Source organism: Moschus berezovskii, chromosome 6 (assembly GCF_049115385.1).
Source record: "Moschus berezovskii isolate FMDL1 chromosome 6, NW_MosBer_1.0, whole genome shotgun sequence".
NCBI classification, from domain to species: Eukaryota; Metazoa; Chordata; class Mammalia; order Artiodactyla; family Moschidae; genus Moschus; species Moschus berezovskii.
This window is the reverse complement of record NC_142465.1, coordinates 110,012,716-110,035,029: the sequence shown is the minus strand read 5'-3', so window position 1 is coordinate 110,035,029 and position 22,314 is coordinate 110,012,716. Positions and strand designations below refer to the sequence as shown.

At 50.9% G+C, this 22,314-nt stretch overlaps 1 protein-coding gene across 6 annotated transcripts in view; it reads right to left on the bottom strand.

Annotated features, from left to right (window-relative positions):
* The window catches only part of CRACR2A (calcium release activated channel regulator 2A), a 131,888-nt gene that overhangs the window by 12,578 nt on the left and 96,996 nt on the right, over window positions 1–22,314 (bottom strand). For all 6 annotated transcript variants that reach the window (XM_055394430.2, XM_055394432.2, XM_055394429.2 and 3 more), the window contains 5 exons: window positions 19,776–19,882; window positions 15,950–16,268; window positions 11,000–11,132; window positions 2,872–2,953; window positions 2,643–2,757 (listed from right to left, as the gene is read on the bottom strand). In XM_055394430.2, coding sequence (XP_055250405.2) covers window positions 2,643–2,757; window positions 2,872–2,953; window positions 11,000–11,132; window positions 15,950–16,268; window positions 19,776–19,882 — 756 coding nt within the window. The remainder of the gene's footprint in view (window positions 1–2,642; window positions 2,758–2,871; window positions 2,954–10,999; window positions 11,133–15,949; window positions 16,269–19,775; window positions 19,883–22,314) is intronic.

The following is a 22,314-nucleotide window of genomic DNA, read 5'->3' as shown; positions in this document are numbered from 1 at the left end:
GGTTCTGTTGGGGTGCATGCAGGTGATGCTATCCAGCCCTACCCCAGGCAGAAACAGGCTAATCACACAGTGCTCCACCCAGCTTTGTGCAGAATGACCGAACTCAGCCTTCATGCTGCGACGATGTTGTTGTCGTTCAGTCGCTAAGTTGTGTCTGACTCTGCGACCCCATGGACTGCCGCACGCCAGGCTCCTCTGTCCTTCACTATCTCCTGGAGTTTGCTCAGATTCATGTCCATTGAGTTGGTGATGCTATCTAACTGTTTCATCACCTGCTGCCTCCTTTTGTCGTCAATCTTCCCCAGCATCAAACCCTCTGACATTTCTTTACCTCCACCACCACCTCCAAATTCAATCTGAAGTGCCACTTCCTGGCTAAATCCTAGGCTCTCTGCAAAACAGGGGCCTTAGAAACCCCAGGTCCTACTAATGCAGAGAGCACACTTCTGTAAATTTCTCTCCATCCATCCTTGCTAATTCCAGACTATCTGCATTGCCTCTTCCCAGAACTCGCTCTGTAACTGCAAGGAATTGGTGCCAGGACCTCTGAGATTACCAAAACCCACGGATGCTCAAGTCTCTTACTCAAAAAAGTGTAGTACAGTCAGCCCCCTGCCAGGAATCTGAAAGTTCCACATCCTCCAGTTTGGTGTGTGAAGAAACCCCACTGTGGGTTTATCAAAATTTTGATATGGGATTCAGTTAAACGTCTGTGGCTGGGGAAAGAACGGGTGACCTTGAAGAGGTCCTGACCTCAATTTCTTCATCTGAGAACCAGATGGCCGTCTTACATCTGTGGTTTTCAAAGGGAAACCCTCTTGCCTAACAAAATCATAGTCAAGACTCCAATGCACAAAACTGAAAGATGGGGAATTCCCTGGCAATCCAGTGGTTCAGACTGAATTTCAAATGCAGGAGACACAGGTTCAACCCCTGATCGGGGAACTAAGATCCTTTATGCTATGTGGCATGGCCAAAAACTAAAATAAAAATAAATAAAGCAATCAAAAGAAAAAATCTTAACAATATAGAAGGGCTCCGAGGTGGGAGTAGGGGGTCCAGACCTGTGACCACCACACTTCCCTGACCATCTCTGGTCATGGGAAAGGTCAGCCTGGTTCCTGGGCTCCAAGGAGGAAAGTTTGAAAACCACCAGGTTAGGTCAGCCCTAAAATCTCTCCTGGTGCTTCACCTCTGTGAGGAAGATAAAATCTGCTGGTGCCATCAAAAATCAGGTTGTAAATCACAAATTTTAAAGAGGATCCACTTCCGTATCACCCCACCATCTGCCTCTACCATCAGCTCTGTGTAGGGCCACTCGCTACATTTCAAAACATACATTTTCTCTATCATGTTTTAGACACAATCATTTTGAAAAATAATTTGTATCAAATTTGTATCAGGCAAACTTCTGAGAAACCCTGGAACCTCGCTTCCATCCCTGTTCCTCATTTTCCTTGGTGACGCCAAGGCAGCAGAAGAACAGGAGAGAAAGCGGTGGCCCATCCAAGTCCAAACTCCAAGAGGAGCAGATTTTGGGTTCGAGGCAGTATGGGTCTGAGGGCTGAGACATAACGAAATGAACGACCCCAGTATCCTGCCTGCACAGAGACGCGGCATCCACACTTGTGTCCAACATCCGTTAAGCACACAGGAGCCTCTGCCAAGCATTGGTCACAGAGGCAAAGATGCGTGCAGGGTGGCAGGGGTTGGGGCTGGCAGCTCCTTCCTGGACAGCAGTGGACAGCCTGATGAGTAGGTTAGGAGCTGAGCAAGGCCTATGGGCTTGAAGAGAGGGTCAAGCACGAGCTCTGTGAAGAGAGGAAAACTGTCCCTTTTATTTGCTTCTAGAGTCCCAGGCCCCAGAATAACGCCTGTTAGAGTTCAGAACAAATAAACACAGCATGGGTCCTGCTGGTGAAAGCAGTGGGACCTCCTATTTGTCTGTATGTGAAAGGACTGGGGTGGGCAGGGCTGTAAAGGAGAATAAGTGGCTTGGCACAGGCCCTTGGCCTTGGGACATCTGCATTCAGGTGGTCGAGGAGAGCTTGAGGTGGTCGGGAGCACAAAGGGCCCACAGAGCAGCATGTTGCAAGGACAACATGGGAAAGCAGAGTCTTAGAGAGAATCCAGAATTCAAGGAGGAGTCCCATCTCTCGAGGGCCCTGCCCAGGGTGACTCTGGGGACAGCCTGGGACCCTCACATTGCAGATCAGCCTTGCTTCGTGCAAAGGGCTATGATGAGAACCCCAAACACTGAGGAGATCCGACCCCTGCTGGAGCTGGGAAAATGCAGGCGGTGGGAAGAGGCCCTGGTGACTCTATTTAAACATTCTGGAAAACCGCGCACCCTCGACACTTGGCGCTCCCTCTCCAACTTCCATCCCACGTTTCACATTCTCAAGGACTTCTTAACTAGCCTCATCTGTATTTTTCCCGGTTTCTCTCCCCCTTCAGGAGGGCAGAGTTTGATCACACCTCTCTGGTTCACCTATGGGTCCCCAGTAACAGCCTGGTGCTGGGCACTTGGGTGGACAGACACATGGACGCCTGAACCGGTTTGTTCCGGGAGAAGGCGGTTCTGAGTCAGGTGTCCCGAGAAGGCCCAGGAGGAGGGCCCTCCCAGGAGGCCAGCAGCTCACCTCCACGCTGCTCAGCCACTGCCGCACGTCCAGGAAGGACTGTCTGGCTGTGAGGTCGTACATGACCACGACGCCATCGGCCTTTCGGAAGAACTGCTGGGTGATGCAGCGGTACCTGCACAAAGGTCCTGGTCAGGTGCGCGGCCTCCTCGGGCGCCAGACCCCGCCCCCGCGGGGAGAGGGCAGGCGGGGTTACCCCGGGGCGGGGGCTGGGGGGGTGGCTCCTCACCTCTCCTGCCCCGCCGTGTCCCACAGCTGCACGGCCACCCGCGAGTCGTCCACACGCACTGTCTTCACGCGGTAATCGAGGCCTGTGGGTGGAGCCGAGCATCATGCCCAATCCAGAAGCCACGACCCCACCCGTCAGCCCCAGGGATGGCCTCCCCCCTGCAGCTCCTGACCGGTGATGTGGGCGTGGACAGAGCACTGGACAACGAGCCCGGGGACCTGGGCTCTGGTCCTGTCTCAGCCACTGACCAGATATGGGACCTCAATCCAACCACTGAACCTGTCTGAACCGCAGGCCCCTCACTGCAGTGTCCCTCTTTAGGGATCAGATGAGCTCACATATGGAGCAATCTGCTAAGGCGAAAAATTACCATTCATGAATTGATTCCCTCATTGTCAAGATGAGGAGACAGAAAGGCTGTCCTCAGATTCCTCCCTCCCCCGCCCCCTTCCTCCTTTTCTTCTTCCCCCTGAAATCCTTTTCAAAATTTCTATAATAAAATTCAGATCTCCCTGGGGGGATGGATCACACGTTCAGACTCCCATGGGTGATACAAAGATAGGTGAAGGGAGGGCGGAGCAGAAAGAGAGGAGGGCTTGACAGTGATGGCGGGGGGAGGGGGAGCAGAGAGAATCAGGGGCTGGGGAGGGAATCAGAGGCAACATTTCCCCTAGAGTTGGTTCCAGAGTTCCTAATCCCAGCCACCAGTGAAAGTGTTAAGTCACTCAGTTGTGTCCGATTCTTTGCGACCCCATGGTCCCAGGTTCCCAGGCTCCACCAGGCTCCTCTGTCCATGGGATTCTCCAGGCAAGAATACTGGAGTGGATTGCCATTCCCTTCTTCAGGGGATCTTCCTGATCCAAGGATCAAACCTGGATCTTCTGCATTGGCAGGCAGATTCTTAACCGTCTAAGACACCAAGGAAGTTCCAATCCCAGCCATCAAGCCCCTTGTAATCATCCCTCTGAGGCTGTGACCGCCCGCCACTCCTGGAGTCATGGACCCTAGAGAGAGGCCGCAGGGCAGGGAGACACACCATGTGCCCCACAGCAGACCTCAGTTCAGTTCATTTCAGTCGCTCAGTCGTGTCCAACTCTCCGCGACCCCATGAATCACAGCACGCCAGGCCTCCCTGTCCATCACCAACTCCCGGAGTTCACTCAAACTCATGTCCATCGAGTCGGTGATGCCATCCAGCCATCTCATTCTCTGTTGTCCCCTTCTCCTCCCGTCCCCAACCTTTCCCAGCATCAGAGTCTTTTCCAGTGAGTCAACTCGTCGCATGAGGTGGCCAAAGTATTTGGAGTTTCAGCTTTAGCATCAGTCCTTCCAATGAACACCCAGGACTGATCTCCTTTAGAATGGACTGGTTGGATCTCCTCGCAGTACAAGGGACTCTCAAGAGTCTTCTCCAGCACCACAGTTCAAAAGCATCAATTCTTCGGCACTCAGCTTTCTTCACAGTCCAACTCTCACATCCACACATGACCACGGGAAAAACCATTGCCTTGACTAGACGGACCTTGGTTGGCAAAGTAATGTCTCTGCTTTTTAATATACTATCAAGGTTGGTCATAACTTTCCTTCCAAGGAGTAAGAGTCTTTTAATTTCATGGCTGCAATCAGCATCCGCAGTGATTTTGGAGCCCCAAAAACTAAAGTCTGACACTGTTTCCACTGTTTTTCCATCTATTTCCCAGGAAGTGATGGGACCAGATGCCATGATCTTTGTTTTCTGAATGTTGAGCTTCAAGCCAACCTTTTCACTCTCCTCTTTCACTTTCATCAAGAGGCTTTTGAGTTCCTCTTCACTTTCTGCCATAAGGGTAGTGTCATCTGCATATCTGAGGTTATTGATATTTCTCCCAGCAATCTTGATCCCAGTTTGTGCTTCTTCCAGCCCAGCGTTCCTCATGATGTACTCTGCATATAAGTTAAAAAAGCAGGGTGACAATATACAACCTTGACGTACTAGTTTTCCTATTTGGATCCAGTCTATTGTTCCATGTACAGTTCTGACTGTTGCTTCCTGACCTGAGTACAGGTTTCTCAAGAGGCAGGTCAGGTGGTCTGGTATTCCCATCTCTTTCAGAATTGTCCACAGTTTGTTGTGATACACACAGTCAAAGGCTTTGGCATAGTCAATGAAGCAGAAATAGATGGTTTTCTGGAACTCTCTTGCTTTCTCCATGATCCAGCGGATGTTGGTAATTAGATCTTTGGTGCCTCTGCCTTTTCTAAAACCTGCTTGAACATCTGGAAGTTTACAGTTCACATATTGCTGAAGCCTGGCTTGGAGAATTTTGAGCATGACTTTACTAGCAGACCTCAGACAGAGGACCTAAATGCAGGTTCTCATAACAAACATTCCTCCATCACACTTCCTGTAAGAATATTCACAGATGTTCAACCAGCTTAAAACACTTTTCCCTTTTAAGTCATCAGATCTTGAAACCAGTGAGAAGCCCCCTCCACCTTCAAAAAGGCCCAGCTTCTGGGGTCCTTACTCTGGAGAGCCCAGGGAGGAATAGTAGCAGCAGCTGGCCAGAGAGAGACAGACAGGTGGACAGGCAGATAAGAGGCAGGTGACAGAAAAGGGCATCCCTGCCACAGTGTCCAGGCAAAGGGGCATGAGGGGCCGGGCAGGGCAGGAGAGAAGGGAGGGTCGTCAGTTCCTGGAATGTCAGCAGGACTGCAGACACCCTGGGTTCCCAGAAGAGGGTCAGGAAGAGGGCGCCCGCATCTGGGTGAGGAACAGAGGGATGGGTCCCAAAGGTAGAAGGCTTGGCATTCCCAGTTCCCACGTGACACCCTCCCTCCTCACGGGGCTCCCCTGTGACATCCACGTGAGGATTGCTATCTGCACACACACACACACACACCCATAAATACACACACACACAACCATCCATGCCCGTGCATACACCTCCATCCCCTCCCCACCATGGAAGGCTGAAGAAGCAGCAGACCCTCTTTGTCTGAGCTGGTCAGCAGCCTCACCGAGTTGTAAACCCAGTTCCAAGACTCATTCCTCTCTTCACAGCAGCACCCTGGGCATGGGGCACCCAGTAGCTTCATTTCACCCAGAGAGTCCAGGACTCAGTGCTCCCATCAGAACAGGTGGGAACCAGACCCAAGGGTATCTCCTTGGCACAAGCAGACGGGCTTCCCCCATGTGTGCTTTGGGAGACAGAGTAGCTGCCTGCCATTTGATAACAGCTCAGGAGAAAGCCACCCGCAGCCAATACCTCCAGGGCCTGGTCTGAAGCCCCTGAGGACCTGAGGATGAGCCCTGTGTTTGGTGGAAAGGCAGGTGATGGAGGGCCAGCTGGGTCCCTTGACCTCACTGATGATCGCTCTGCTGGAGGTGGGGAGCTTGTCTTGCAGGGCACACAGTGGACCAGGAGCATGGTGAGTCCCTGCTGGCCCACAGGGCACTCCTCCCTGCAGCCTCAGACCTGCAGGCTGGGAAGCAGACGAACAAGCTGGACAGGAGCGTGGGGCTGGGAGGACACGGGGTGTCAGGGCCCAGCAGAAAGGGCCTCACAGAGCGACATAGGATGAGAGGGATTTCTGAGACCTCTGCACCGGTTCCAACGATCCAGGAGCCCAGACCCTGTGTTCCTGCCTCTGAGCAGCCGTGTGACCTTGAAGACTTGGCGTCACCCCATTTGGGGGACTTGGCTTTCCCCATCTGTAAACTGAGGTGTGATGGGGTAGTGGGGGAAGTTGGGTGTCCATGACCCCAGGAAGGGCAGCCTTCACCTTTCTAAGCAGTCAGTCCAAGAACACGGGCTTGGGAGTGGGGAGAGTCAGTGAAGTCATGGACGCAAGCTCCCAGAATTTCTCTGTGCAGACGAGGAGATGGATGGAAACTGACTGGTGCCCAGGAGAGGTCAGAGGGCATCCTACCAGGAAAAGCTTTCAGGAGGAACACCTTGGGGCATGGCCTGTGGTTTAAAGCAGGGGCCTGTGAACCAAGGTGGGGCCTCAGGGAGAGCCCTGGACTCAGAGTCCTGGGTTCAGAGCCTTTGCCTCCAACAGCCTCTCTTCTCCTAGACAACATGAGTTCTAGAATTCTACAGGAAGCATCATTTGACATTTCCAGGCCACTCACAGGACCTACTGTTGAAGGGACATATGGTGGCGGAGGCAGGGCACCCCAAGACATACTGCTGCATTGTGGAACCCAAATCCTGTACAAGCCAACAGTCAAGGATAAGTCATGTGCTCATGAGGGGCTGGGTGATCAGGAAGTCTCTTCGGGGAAGGAGGAGGGCTTGCAAGCACTGCCGTGTCCCTGTAGGTCTGTGCTAAGAGTCCAGGGCTGTTGTGCCTATGGGACTCAGCCTGCTGGAGCCCCCAGAGCCCAGGACTTGATGCCTTGCCTGTATCTTTAAAGGGAGCATCTTCCAGGCAGCTGGCATGACATCGGCTCCCTGACGCATGTGCCAGGGATGTGGATTCCAGCTGATGCTCTGGGCTCCCCTTGCACAGTGAGAGGAAGGGTGTTCTAGATTTGGAAACTCTGATATTTCCCCCATCCTAAATTGTCAGTGTTTCCGTAATTGGCCTCCTGGGAAGTGCAAATTAGTCTGATATTCTCTTTTTCAGAGTTCTCCATCTTGGAGACACTGATTGGAGGTGTGAGCAGACCCTGATTCTCTGATTTTTCCAACAGAAGAGGCAACCATGCGCATGGCGTGGGGGCTGCCCTGGGGGGTGAAGCATCTCCCCTCTGCTCCCACAGGCTGATGCCCGAGGTGTGACCTTGGGGGTAGTTCTGCAGTCACCCCACAGAATGCTCCAGGGAGGGCCAGTCCAGTTCCCTAGAGGTCACTTCCAGGGTCAACACACTCGGCACACAGGGTCACTCCCAGCCGTCCATCTCCAGCTACACGTGGCAGGGTCTTCTGGGTGTCTTCCTGTCAGAGTCCCAATTCTTCCCCTTGGGAGGCTCTGAGCCTCCACATGGAATGGGGCAGAAGTGGGGCAAGAGGGGCCCCCAGATTTGGAATCTGCAAAGGCTCAGCCATAAGAATGGGGTGCCTGCAGCCTTCAGGAGAGACCCATGCGTAGGAGGAAAATTGGAAAGAAGGGCCCAATTAGGTTATCCTGGAGGAGACCTCAGAGTTTCCCAAAGCAGGTCTCTGGGGCAGGAAAGTTTATCTCGGAGGGCCAGCTTGTAAGACCACCAGGGGTCAAGGGTGGTCTGGACAGGGTGCTGGGCTTGGAAGCAATCTTGGGTGGCTTCATTCAAATCTCTCATTTTTTTTCAGGTGAGGAAAACTGGAGCGCAAAGAAGAAATACCTCTGGAGTCACATGGCTGGCGAGTGGCAGAGCTGGGGTAAAGGCCCAGGATTTCAGATGCCCCCCTGGACCTCAGCAGACTGCCCTGCCTATGCCAGCCGCCTCCTGTGGCAGAAACTAGGTGTTGAGCACGCAACTCCGTGTTGTTAGGGAGACAGTGGGCTGGAACAGCAAGGGTGCTGGGGGCCAACGTGAGCACCAGCCAGCTGAAGAGAATAAGGACGGGCCTCTGGACCTCTCTGGGCCTCAGGGTCCCGGTCCGTGCATTGGGCTGATAGCACTGCTTGCCGGGAAGACAGATGGAAATGGTAACTATTAGGTGGGGATGCAAATTGATGCAGCCACTGTAGAGAACAGGATGGAGGGGCCTTAAAAAGCTAAAATAGAACTATCATATGATCCGAGAATCCCACTCCTGGGCATATATCCTCAGAAAACCATAATGCAAAAAGACCCACACACCCCAATGCTCATCGCAACACTATCTACAATAGCCAGGACATGGAAGCAACCTAGATGTCCATCGACAGATGAATGGATAAAGAATATCTCCCACCATAAAAAGGAATGAAATTGGGTCATTTGTAGAGATGTGGATGGATCTAGAGTCAGTCGTACAGAGTGAAGTAAGTCAGAAATAGAAAAACAAATATCATATATTAATACATATACATGGAATCTAGAAAACTGGTGCTGATGAACCTATTTTCAGGGCAGGAATAGAGATCAGACATGTGGGCACAGAAAGGGAAGGGGAGGGTGGGATGAACTGGGAGAGTAGCCTTGACATATAGACATGACCATGTGTAAAACAGACAGCTAGAGGGAAGCTGCTCTATAACACAGCCGGCTCAGCCTAGTGCTCCATGACGACCTACAGAGGTGGGATGGTGGGGGGTGGCAGGGAGGCTCAGGAAGGGATGTATGTGCACACACAGCTGATTCAGTTTGCAGTACAGTGGAGGCTAACACAACATTGTTCTTGCCTGGAAAATTCCACGGACAGAGAAGCCTGTTGGGCTCCAGTCCATGGGGGTCACAAAGAGTCAGACGCGACTGGTCAACTAACATTTTTCACTTCACTTTCTCATCAGCAAGGTTAAATGGCACATAGAAGACACTCCACGGATTCATTTATTTTTTTGCTTCAGTGACTGAATTTGGCACAAGGTTGGGGGCGGGAGGAGAAGGGGACGACGGAGAATGAGATGGCTGGATGGCATCACCGACTCTGTGGACATGAGTTTGAGTGTACTCCGGGAGTTGGTGATGGACAGGGAGGCCTGGCGTGCTGTGATTCATGGGGTCGCGGAGAGTCGGACACGACTGAGCGACTGAACTGAACTGAACTGAAAGGTCACTATGCCCTTGGATTCTACCACATATCTCAAGGCAAGGAGCAGCTCTGGGAGAAGGGGCCAAGGCCTCTACCTAAACACAGATTTGTGCTCGGTCACTCAGTCGTGTCTGACTCTTTGTGATCCCATGGACTGTAGCCTGCCAGGCTCCTCTGTCCATGGGAATTCCCAGGCAAGAATACTGGAGTAGGTTGCCATTTCTTATTCCAGGGGGTCTTCTGACCCAGAGATCGAACCCATGCATCTTCTGCATTGGTAGGTGGATTCTCTACCACGGAGCCACCTGGGAAGCCCACTTAAACACAGAATTACCCAGACAGTGATGGGAGCAGACAAAGACCTGATCAGCTAATTCACTTCAGTTCAGTTGCTCAGTCATGTCCGACTCCTTGCGACCCCATGAATCACAGCACGCCAGGCCTCCCTGTCCATCACCAACTCCTGGAGTTCACTCAAACTCACCTCCTTTGAGTCGGTGATGCCATCCAGCCATCTCATTCTCTGTCATCCCCGTCTCCTACCGCCCCCAATCCCTCCCAGCATCAGAGTCTTTTCCAGTGAGTCAACTCATCGCATGAGGTGGCCAAAGTATTGGAGTTTCAGCTTTAGCATCAGTCCTTCCAATGAACACCCAGGATTGATCTCCTCTAGAATGGACGGGTTGGATCTCCTTGCAGTACAAGGGACTCTCAGGAGTCTTCTCCAGCACCACAGTTCAAAAGCATCAATTCTTCGGTGATCAGCTTTCTTCACAGTCCAACTCTCACATTCATACACGACCACTGGAAAAACCATAGCCTTGACTAGAAGGACCTTGGTTGGCAAAGTAATGTCTCTGCTTTTTAATATGCTATCTAGGTTGGTCATAACTTTCCTTCCAAGGAGTAAGTGTCTTTTAATTTCATGGCTGCAATCAGCATCTGCAGTGATTTTGGAGCCCAAAAAAATAAAGTCTGACACTGCTTCCACTGTTTCCCCATCTATTTCCCATGAAGTGATGGGACCAGTTGCCATGATCTTTGTTTTCTGATCAGCTAATAGCTGAGCTTAAAGAGCATCCAGAACAGACTCCAGCTGTTACCAGCAAGCCTGGGATGTAGGATGGGGATGGGTAAAAGAAGCCACCAGAGCACTGTCCTGTCCCCTGCCCATCTACACAAGGGCGTGCACACACACACACACACACAGAAAGTGGGAAAGGTATGATTCAAGGGATATGGATTCAGAAAGGCAACAAAGGGCCTGCAGTCCATCTTTGCTAAGTTCAAGTCCCCTTCAGGCCGGGCGTAGGAACCATTTATGGTTTCATCCTCATGGAGCACTGGGCAGACATGGTCCTCACCCACCAGCCCAGCCCTTGGCCCTTCCCTCAGGGCTCCAAGTCCCTCCCTGGGCCCCCTTCTCACAGCCACCCCTTCCCAGAGGTGGGCTGGGGTCCAGCCTCAGGCAGAAAACTCACCCACAGTGGCCGCCGAGCCTGGGGAGAACCTGCCATCGCAGAACCGGCCCAGAAAGGATGTCTTTCCCACGGAGGAGTTGCCCACGAACACAATCTTGAAGAGCCGGTCTGGGGTGGATGGGGAACCTTCCTCCTGCGGAAGGCAGACAGTTGAGTCAACCACTGGCATGGTCACCAGTCCCCGCACCTGCCACCCCCACCCCTCACCCATCCCTGCAGCATCCAGAGAGACACCAGCAATCAGCAAGGGAGGCTGCTCGGCCTCGGATGCAGGAAGCTTCTGGCTCAGGGCACCGGGACTCCTTCCAGCATCAGATACAGAGAGAGACATGCATTCCAGCACCACTGATGCCCACATGCTAGGCCGCAGACCCTGTGCTGGGCTGGGTTTGTGGCAGAGGGAAGGAGGCCATGTGTACAGAGTCACAGCATGATGTTCCAAGTGTCCAGGGAGCACGGTCAGGGAGCCAAGGGTCTCGGGGTGCAGGGGGCTTTGGGCTGGGCCTTAAGGAGGAGGCGGAAGTTTTCTGTGGGGAGTGATTAGGAAGGATGAAGTGGGGTGTTGGCAGGGATGGGGAGATAGAAAAAGAAGGCTTAGCTATATCTTGGGGGCAGAATCATCCCCACGGGGGTCAGGCCTCTTACTTCTGCCCCATCACTGGAAGCCTAGACCGGAAGGAGGATGAGCCTACCTTCCTGCACAGGGCCCTGCCATCCCATCTCACCAGCTTCATCTAGGGGCCTCATCTGCCCTCGAAATAAAAGAAGAAAAAGAAACCCACACTCATTTAAAAAAAAAAAAAAGCTTTAAAAATTAAAAGTGATAAAAACTAATTTTAAAAATTAAGAAACTTAGTAGAGAGGAAAATAATTATTCATCATTTATCCCACCACCCTGAAATCACCACTGTTTCTATTTTGATGCATTTCTTTCAGTTATTTTTTTTTTCTATATAGGTGAAGCAACAGGTGGTTTTTGAGAGTGATTTGAGATATTATATGTAATTTGCTTATATTATTACACATAAACTTAAAGTTATATGCAATTTTCTATTTTTAATATATTATTAAATTATGAATAGTTTTCTGAATCACCAATGTTTCTTGAAAGTGTGATTTTTAAAAATTATTTTAAATTAATTCATTTTTTTTTTTGGCTGAGCTGGGTCTTCATTGCTGTGAGGGCTCTTCTCTAGTTGTGGCAAGCGGGGGTCACTCTCTACTTGCTGCATGGGTTTCTCACTGCAGTGGCTTCCCTTGATGCAGAGCACGGGCTCTAGGGTGCACCACTTTGGTGACGGCAGCTCACGGCCTCAGCAGTTGCAGCTCCCGGGCTCTAGAGCACAGGCTTGGTAGTTATGGCCCATGGGCTTAGTTGTCCCTCAGCATTTGGAATCTCTCTGGACCAGGGATCAAACCCATGTTCCCTGCACTGGCAGGTGGATTCTTCCTCACTGAACCACCAGGGAAGTCCTGAAAGTGTGATTCTTAACAGTGCGATAACATTTTGTTAAATTAATATAGTCTAATTTATGGCCAACAAAGGTCCGTCTAGTTGAAGCTATGGTTTTTCCAGTAGTCATGTATGGATGTGAGAGTTGGACTGTAAAGAAGGCTGAGTATCAAAGAATTGATGCTTTTGAACTGTGGTGTTGGAGAAGACTCTTGAGAGTCCCTTGGACTGCAAGGAGATCCAACCAGTCAAGCCTAAAGGAGATCAGTCCTGAATGTTCATTGGAAGGACTGATGCTGAAGCTGAAACTCCAATACTTTGGCCACCTAATGCGAAGAACTGACTCATTGGAAAGACCCTGATGCTGGGAAAGATTGAAGGCAGGAGAAGGGGATGGTAGAGGATGAGATGGTTGGATGGCATCACCGACTCGATGGACATGAGTTTGAGTGAACTCCGGGAGTTGGCGATGGACAGGGAGGCCTGGCGTGCTGTGATTCATGGGGTCGCAAAGAGTCAGACACGACTGAGCGACTGAACTGACTGAACTGAATCTATGGTCTTATTGTTTTTTTTCAACTGTGGCAAGACAGTCTCCATCGTTAGTGTGGCAAATCCTGAGATGCCAGGCTATGGGCAGAAATTTCCAGAACATGGTCACACTGCCCCTTCTCTGCCCAGCAGGGAGAGGGACCTGGAGCTGGCCAGCATGTTATTCTGGGATGCTCCAGGCAGTAGAAAATGGACTTTCTCCAGGACACGGGAGATGGGGTGGGAAGCCGGGCAAGGACCAGCGTGGGTCCTTTCCCCAAAGGGTCATGAAGTCCAGAGAGCCACATGCTAGCCCAAATCCTGCTCTCAGGCTCTGCCCGGCACTGCTGGCCAAGTGAGCAGGCTCTTTAGAATCCATTTAGAGGTGGATCTGGGGGAATTAGCTCTTCTCATGGACAAATACTGTAATGGAGCCGCAGCCGGTATTGGCAGTTTCAGAGAAAAGCCATTAACAGCCTTTTGCGGAGAAATCAATTCCATACTGTACTTAGGAGGGAATTCAAGGTCAATTATAGGAATTTAAAATCATCTTTAAAAAAAGAGAAAAGAAGCCCACGCTCAGAAACATCGTCCGGGCCCCGTGTTCTTTATCCCCACACAAGCAGCACTCCCTGCCAGCCGGGTGTCTCCACGTGTCCTTTGAGACAAAAGCTCAGTGCAGCCACAGGTGTGTCCCAGGCCCGGGATGAGAAGGGACATGAAACCCAGGCTGGAAAAAGATGGCCCAGGCCGCGGAGGTGGGGGCTGACCTTGCTCTGCGCTCTCCCCAGCCCCGCCTCCACCCTAGCAGAGCACTTATTTTGCAGACAGGATACCACCAACATAGTGATGGCTCAGCTGAGGCAGGATCCACCCCACACGAGTGGCAGACCCTCCCAGGGTCCACTATCAGCCCTTAACCTGGGGAACAATCCACCCACCCACAACAGTGAGATAACCAAATTGCGGGGAGGGGGCTTGAGAAAGGATCTCCCCCCTAGCAAGTTAGGGGATCTGTTCTCATTCTCCTCAATGCCACTCTTTTTTTTAAAAAGCTTTAAAAAAATAAACATATTACAAACTAAGTTTTAAAACCAGGAAACTTAGTTGAGAGAAAAATAATAATTATTCATCATTTATTCTACCACCCTGAAATAGCTGCTATTCCTAAATTGATGCATTTCTTCTAGGCATTTTTCTACATTCCCTTTTCACATCTGATGAATCAATATGTGTTTTTTGAGAGAGGTTGGACCTATGTATAAATTTAAATTTATATATAATTTTATATTTTTCACATATTATTGCATGCATGTTCAGTTGTGTCCAACTCTTTGCGACCCCATGGAGTATAGCCCACCAGGCTCCTCCGTCCATGGGATTCTCCAGGCAAGAATAGTGGAGTGGGTTGCCATTTCCTTCTCCAGGGGATCTTCCCAACCCAAGGATTATATATTATTAGATTGTGAATACTTTTCTGAGTTACTAAAGCTTTTTTGAAAATGCGATTCTTAAATGCACCATAACATTCTATTAAATGACTAGTCTAATCTGTGTCCCTAGTATTGTTTTTTTCCACTGTTTGCTCTTATACCCTTACATTCTTCAATGAAATTTCTGTCTGACTTTAATTATTTCCTTAGGAACGGTTGCTACAGGTAGAAATGCTGGTTACAGAGGTGGCCATTAAAGTTCTTGATTCCTATTCTCAAACTACTTTCCAGAAGCTGGTTCCAACTGAGGCTCAGAGGCCTTGGAGGGGACCCTCTGCTGAGGCTGCTGTGGGACTTCCAGCGGATATATTTCCTCTTGGCAGCAGCTTTTGCCCCAGCTACAGGGCAACGCATGTGTGGAGCCCGCGGGCTGGGGGTGGTGGCGGGGAGGAGGAAGAGTGGCGGGTGAGGGCTGGGCTCCCGCCACTGCAAGGGAGGTGGGGCGTGGCCTTGCTCTCTCTGCTGTACTTCCCCACACTCCCAAGGGGGCACCAGGTCTCTGACGCCCCTCACCGGACAACTGCGAGGATCAAATGCCAGCGCAGACGGGATGCTTCATCTCCTCCTTCACCCTGTCTCCCGTGGACCTCGTAACACTTCTTTCACCACCATCATGAGGTATTTAAAGCCCCGTTGTGTGCCCACTGCCAGCCAGTGTGGCCTGTGTACTTTGGGGGACGTGGAAGGCCGTGTAGGAGGGAAGGCTCCGCCCACCAGTCTCTCCGGGTCCCATGGCCCAGGGTCCTTTACAAGCAGGGGTTTGTAGGCATGAGTGTTAATCCAGGCCCAAGAATGATAACCAAGGCCAAAAAGTCCCTGTGCAGGGCCGGGAGAGGGCTGGCTGGCACACAGGCCAACGCACTACTGGGCCGCTCAGCTCTGAAGGCTGCCACGAAGCACGTGAGCTATTCTAGAGGGTCCAGTGGTGGGCGCAGGGCTGAGGTCACAAACAGGGTGAGGGGTTTCATCAGTGATCCGGAGGAGGACGGTCTGTGTGCCTCCTTCTCCCGAGAACTCAGCAGGGAGAGCTGGCAGGGGCACAGCAGTGGGAGCGGGGTAGTGGAGGAGCAGGAGGTGAGCTGATTAGGAGTTGAAAGGAGAGGGGTGGGACGCAGACCTCCCCAGCAGGGATGCGCCTGCAGGGAGAGGTCGCAGAATGGACCAGATGTTTAAAGTGTGTGCTGTCTGATTGATGTTCGCAGCCCAGCAGAGGTTCCATCCTACTCCATGAAGGCTTTTAAGTCTGAATCAGAAAAGAACACACAGGGTGTGGAGTGGGGCCAGCAACAGGAGTTGTTGGGAGAGCATCCCCAGGCCCCCAAGCCTTAGTCATGACTCTCACAATGGAGGGGGTGGTGGTGCCAAGTGGATACAAACTCGGCACATGGTCAGGCTTGCTGCATCTGACTCCCGAGCTGCCCTGGGCTCTTGGGCTCACGATCGAGGGACAAGCCAGCGTGGGAACACCCGTACCTCAGACAGGGCTTCTTTTCCGACGGGCTGCCCTCGGGGAGACGTGGGCGTGAGTCCCAGAGGTCGGGCAGGTCTGCTTTGTACATCTACCCCTTGGCCGGAGGCCTCCCCTTCTTCCAAGCATTTGCTCAGCGGCTGCTGAAAGCTGCCCCCCAGCAGCTGGGGCAGCGGGTCTTCTTCGATGGAGATGATCCTGCGGAGCGGCCGGGTGAGTGGTCCTCCGGGTCCCGGCTCCTCTTCTGTAAGGGGGCATGCACTCAGGCCCAGGGAGCTTCTCCGCCTCTGGTTGCCAAACACATCCTCCTCCTCCTCTGACTGGCTGTTTGGGGAAGGAAACAAAGAGCGGGGACAATATCATAACGTGTATCTGAGCGGAGGCTGGGGGCTGCCCGACGGCTTCTGTGACAGACAGTTGAGGAAGCACATGCTTTGGGGGCAGAGAGGAGCTAGGGGCGGGAAAAGCAGACCGCGCATTCCTTAGCTCTTTCACCGAATGTCTTTACAATGAAGGTGAAGATGGTGATAAAGGAGAAGGTGACGATAAAGTGATGAAGATGGTGAAGGTGAAGGTGATGGAGATGATGAGGGTGAAGGTGATGGTGGCTCCAGGGATTAAGCTAATGGCGCGGTCCTTGCTCTCAAGGAGCACTTGGCTCAGGAGTCTAGAGCCACCCTGACACACTCACTACACTGGTCCAGGTTGTGGGAGGTGCCGCGAAGGAGAAGGAAAGCTGTGAAGAAAGGAGCGTAACAGATGTGGAAACAAAGCCTCCTGGGTCAACAGCTGGCGGCCTTCACCCAAGTCGGACACCAGCCTTTCCCAGCCGCACGTCCCCAAGTCAGACGCCAACTCTCCAGGCCGGTTTCCCTGCCCAGATGCCCTGCCCACCTCCCTGATAAGCTGGTGCACAAACCCGACCTGTTAGGGAAGCAGCCCTCAGGGAGGCAGGCGACGGGGTCGCTGCTCTGGGGAGGGGGCCCCAGCACAGCAGGCATCCACCGGCTCGGGGCTGGCGAGGAAGCCAGGCAGGGCCCTCCACCCGCTGATTCTCCCTTTCTCCTGAGAGTCAGGAGAGAGCGGCCTTGGATGGTCTGAGCATCCAGAAGCAGGAGAAGCAGGAGGTGGAGGATCCGGGCACTGGTTGTTGGGTCAGTGCGCGGGCTGTGTCCTCGAGGCTTGAGAGCAAAGGCCCCCCATGGCCACCGTGAACAAGTCAACATGAGGAGGTTTTATGGGAAGGGACTTGAGTCCAAAATAGAAACACACACACGGGGATTAGAAGAGAAAATGGAGCAGGAAGCAATGGTGCGGTGATAGCGCCGAAGGACACAGAATTTGACGAACAGAGAAGCCCCTTCACTGTGCTCCCCAGCTTCTAGCATTTCTGGCTCCTAAGCACCGACAGCAGAAAGAAAAAGAAAGAAAAATGCGTGTATCACTGTTCTGAAGTTACGGACGATTCTGAAGGAGAAATGGGGATGCAGCACTTGCTCACAGAAGTGCTGACTTAGTTCGGTCCCCTGGGACAAAATAAAGGATTTATAGGAATTCAGGGATGCTTAGATTTACTGAGAAAATCAGGTTCTCACAGAAACTGTCACCTTTTCAACAAATTTCTCCTACATTCTAATGAGCCTACTAACTGCTCACCCACTTCAGCATACAGTTAGTGTTCCTACCTGCCTCTGCCTGTACACACATGTGCACATGTGAGCATATGTGATCAACATGCAGGCACACACATGTATTCACCCACCCACACACACTCATTCACTCACACCCACTCACACACACACGCCCACTCACACACACATTCACCCACTCACACCCACTCACACACTCACACATACCCCCACTCACACATACTCTCTCTCCCTCACACACACACACACACACACACACACACACACACACAGGCAGAGCATGGCTTTTTAAAGTCCTTGCAACTAGGAAAGAAATGGCCACTGAAATGATCCTAAAATGAAATGACCCTAAAATGAATTGTTTCTTGGCAAAAGCTTCTCCCTGGGGAATTTTCAAGCACTGTTACACTCTGGAGTACCATCAGCACAGCATGACTAAGTACCTCTTTGGTTTTGCCACCAAAGGCTATGTGTGAGCAGCGGAGAACAGGCACCTCTGCCAAAGTCCATGGGAATTCAGAGCTCTCAATATTGATTATTTGTCAACTAATGTCTGTTTCCTCCTCTCAACGGTAGGTTCCTTGAAAGCAGAGATGGGCTCTATTTTGTTGACCCCTGTACCCCAGCACACAGCCTTGTGTCCTGCACACAGCAGGTACTTGATAACGGATACTAAGGGCAGGCTGCTGCTGCTGCTAAGTTGCTTCAGTCGTGTCCGACTCTGTGCAACCCCAGAGACGGCAGCCCACCAGGCTTCCCCGTCCCTGGGATTCTCAAAGCAAGAACACTGGAGTGGGTTGCCATTTTGTTCTCCAATGCATGAAAGTGAAAGGGGAAAATGAAGTCGCTCAGTTGTGTCCTACTCTTAGCGACCCCATGGACTGCAGCCTACCAGGCTCCTCCATCCATGGGATATTCCAGGCAAGAGTACTGGAGTGGGGTGCCATTGTCCTCTCCGATTAGGGGCAGGACTCATGCCTAATCGATCTTTGGATCTTTGGAGGCTTCCTAGAACTCAAAGAATGTCTGGTATGCAGTAGGCAATCAGGCAGTGCTTGTTGAGAGCATATATTCAGTTCCAAAGAACCAAGAGAACAATTACTGCAGGAATTTGGCCCCTACGTTGCATCTCATAGTTCAGCTGTTTAGAAAAGGAATTGATGATGATCAAGTTCAAGATTTTGACAGATCAGTGGATTGACATCCCCAGGTCACCTCCGCTTTGCATATCTTTTTATTTCACGCTTGGTGTCCTCAAGCTTTCCCGGATGAGCAAGTTCACACACAATCACTCCTGGGTTTGACACTTGGGGATCTGACTGTCTCTACCTCTCTGTGACCATCATGGGCATGGAGTACATGTCCCACAGAAACGAGGGTGGGGGACTAGCTTGCCTCTCTCCAGGAATAATGGGCCACTCCTCTGGGAACTCAAGTGCTGTCCAGGAGCAACCAAGCACATCATCTCTGAGTTAATTAACTATGAATTATTGAAAGGAGTCTGTGAATTATAAACGCCATGCTCATCTGCAAAGGAATTAATGGTTGCAGACTCCATGAAGTAAGTGAAGTATTAGTTGCTCAGTCTTGTCTGACTCTTTGTGACCTCATGAACTATAGCCTGCTAGGCTCCTCTGTCCATGGAATTCTCTAGGCAGTAATACTGGAGTGGGTAGGGATTCACTTCTCCAGGCGATCTTCCCGACCCAGGGATCAAACCCAGGTCTCCTGCATTGAAGGCAGATTCTTTACCATCTGAAACATCAGGGAAGCCCACGGAGATTCCATACTCCACTATAATTACCCTTCAGACTCACACAGTCCGGTGCCTGGAAGACCAGGAGCATCCTTCTGCCCGACAGACCACAGAGCCCTGCCTGGCATTCCTGCCCTTCCCGCTGCTGACCCTTCATCCTGGGCTGATTTGCAGCCACTCTTCAGCGCCCCCTGCAGGAATACTGCAGGCTGGGACAGCCCAGCACCAACAAACTGTCCTGGGACTCACCCTGCACCTTGACATCAGAGCAAGAAGGCACATGTCCTTCAAGATTCAACAGGTGTGCACGTGGCTGACCCCAGGCTTCCTACCAGGGCCAACTGCACTCAGCATGTGTTCAGAGCCTACTCCCAACTCTGCAAGGTCAAGGAACAGATAACAAGTAAGCAAAGTGGGATGGCTTACCTTCTGAGCATCCCTGAGCCGTCCACGTATTTGCCGATCACAGAGCCAGATCGCTGCTGCCAGCTTGCCTTGGAAGCAGCTGTGTTTGCCCTGGCCACCTTGTCTTTCTGGAGAAACACAGAATGCTCTCAGATCCTCGCCCACTGATTCATCCCAGTGTGAGCAGAAAAGGGCTCAATTTCCCCACCTCATAGATCAGGCTTGAAATAAAACCCTAAAGGAAGCAAGTGATAGCCTGGGCTCCTTACTAGCCTGTACCCACTTTCCTTTCACTGTCATCTCTGAGCAGAATTCCTTTACCTCCTGTCTAATAATCTAATCAAAGGAATCAGTTTAGAGCCCTAGGGTCTGGGAGGTTACCCTTCACAGGAGTAGTGATCATTTGCAAGAGAATAGATCTGCTCAGTTCAGTTCAGTAGCTTAGTCATGTCCAACTCTTTGCAACCCCATGGACTGCAGCGTGCCAGGCTTCCCTGTTCATCACCAACTCCTGGAGTGTATTCAAACCCATGTCTGTTGAGTCAGTGATGCCATCCAACCATCTCATCCTCTGTCGTCCCATTTTCCTCCTGCCTTCTATCTTTCCTAGAATCAGGGTCTTTACCAATGGGTCAGTCCTTCGCATCAGGTAGGCAAAGTATTGGATTTTCAGCTTCAGCATCAGTCCTTCCAATGGATATTCAGGCCTAATTTCCTTTAGGATGGACTAGTTGGATCTCCTTGCAGTCCAAGGAACTCTCAAGAGTCTTCTGCAACACCACAGTTCAAAAGCATCAATTCTTCAGTGCTCAGCTTCCTTCCCAGTCCAACTGTCAAATCCATACATGACTACAGGAAAAACCATAGCTTTGACTAGACGGACCTTTGTTGGTAAAGTAATATCTCTGCTTTTTAATATACTGTCTAGGTTGGTCATAGCTTTTCTTCCAAGGAGCAAGTGTCTTTTAATTTCATGGCTATAGTCACCATCTGCAGTGATTTTTGGAGCCCCCAAAAAAGTCTCTCAGTGTTTCCATTTTTTCCCCATCTATTTGCCAGACCGATACCATGATCTTCATTTTTTGAATGTTGAGTTTCAAGCCAGCTTTTTCACTCTCCTCTTTCACTTTCATCAAGAGGCTCTTCAGTTCTTCTTCATTTTTTGCCATAAAGGTGGTGTAACCTGCGTATCTGAGGTTATTGAAATTTCTCCCAGCAATCTTGATTCCAGCTTGTGCTTCATCCAGCCCAGCATTTTTTGCATGATGTACTCTGCATTTAAGTTAATTAAGCAGGGTGACAATATACAGCCTTGATGTACTCCTTTCCCAATTTGGAACCAGTCTATTGTTCCATGTCCGGTTCTAACTGTTGCTTCTTAACCTGCATACAGATTTCTCAGGAGGCGGGTAAGATGGTCTGGTATTCCCATCTCTTGAAGAATTTTCCAGTTTGTTGTGATCCACACAGTCAAAGACTTTGGCATAGTCAATAAAGCAGAAGTAGATGCTTTTCTGGAACTCTCTTGCTTTTTCCATGATCAAACAGATGTTGGCAATTTAATCTCTGGTTCCTCTGCCTTTTCTAAATCCAGCTTGAACATCTGGAAGTTCATGGTTCACGTACTGTTGAAGCCTGGCTTGGAGAATTTTGAGCATAACTTTACTAGTGTGTGAGATGAGTACAATTGTGTGGTAGTTTGAACACTCCTTGGCATTGCCTTTCTTTGGGATTGGAATAAAAACTGACCTTTTTCAGTCCTGTGGCCACTGCTGAGTTTTCCAAATTTGCTGGCATATTGAGTACAGCACTTTCACAGCATCACCTTTCAGGATTTGAAAGAGCTCAGCTGGAATTCCATCACTTGTTCGTAGTGATGCTTCCTAAGGCCCACTTGACTTCGCATTCCAGGATATCTGGCTCTAGGTGAGTGATCACACCATCGTGATTATCTGGGTCATGAAGAGCTAAATATAGGATGCACAGAAAAGACTCTGTACATCTTTTAATCACACACAGTCTTCAGTGGAGCTTCAGCCCCTCTTAATTTTCAAAGCCCCAGATGCTGCTGTTGTAGTTGCTCAGTCGTGTCCTACTCTTTGTGACCCCATGGACTACAGCACACTAGGCTTCCCTGTCCTTCACTGTTTCCTGGAGCTCGCTCAAACTCATCTCACTGAGTCAGTGATGCTATTCAACCATCTCATCCTCTGCCGCCCCCTTCTCCTTTTGCCCTCAATCTTTCCCAGCATCAGGGTCTTTTCCAGTGAGTCAGCTCTTCACATCAGGTGGAGCTTCAGCTTCATCATCAGTCCTTCCAATTTTCAGGGTTGATTTTCTTTAGAATTGACTGGTTTGATCTCCTTGCTGTCCAAGGGACTCTCAAGACTGTTCTCCAGCACCACAATTTGAAAGCATCAGTTCTTCAGTGCTCAGCCTTCTTTATGGGCCAGCTCTCACATTGGTACGTGACTAGTGGAAAAACCACGTGAAATGAAAGTCACTCAGTCGTGTCCAACTCTTTGCAACCCTGTGACTTCTACAGTCCATGGAATTCTCC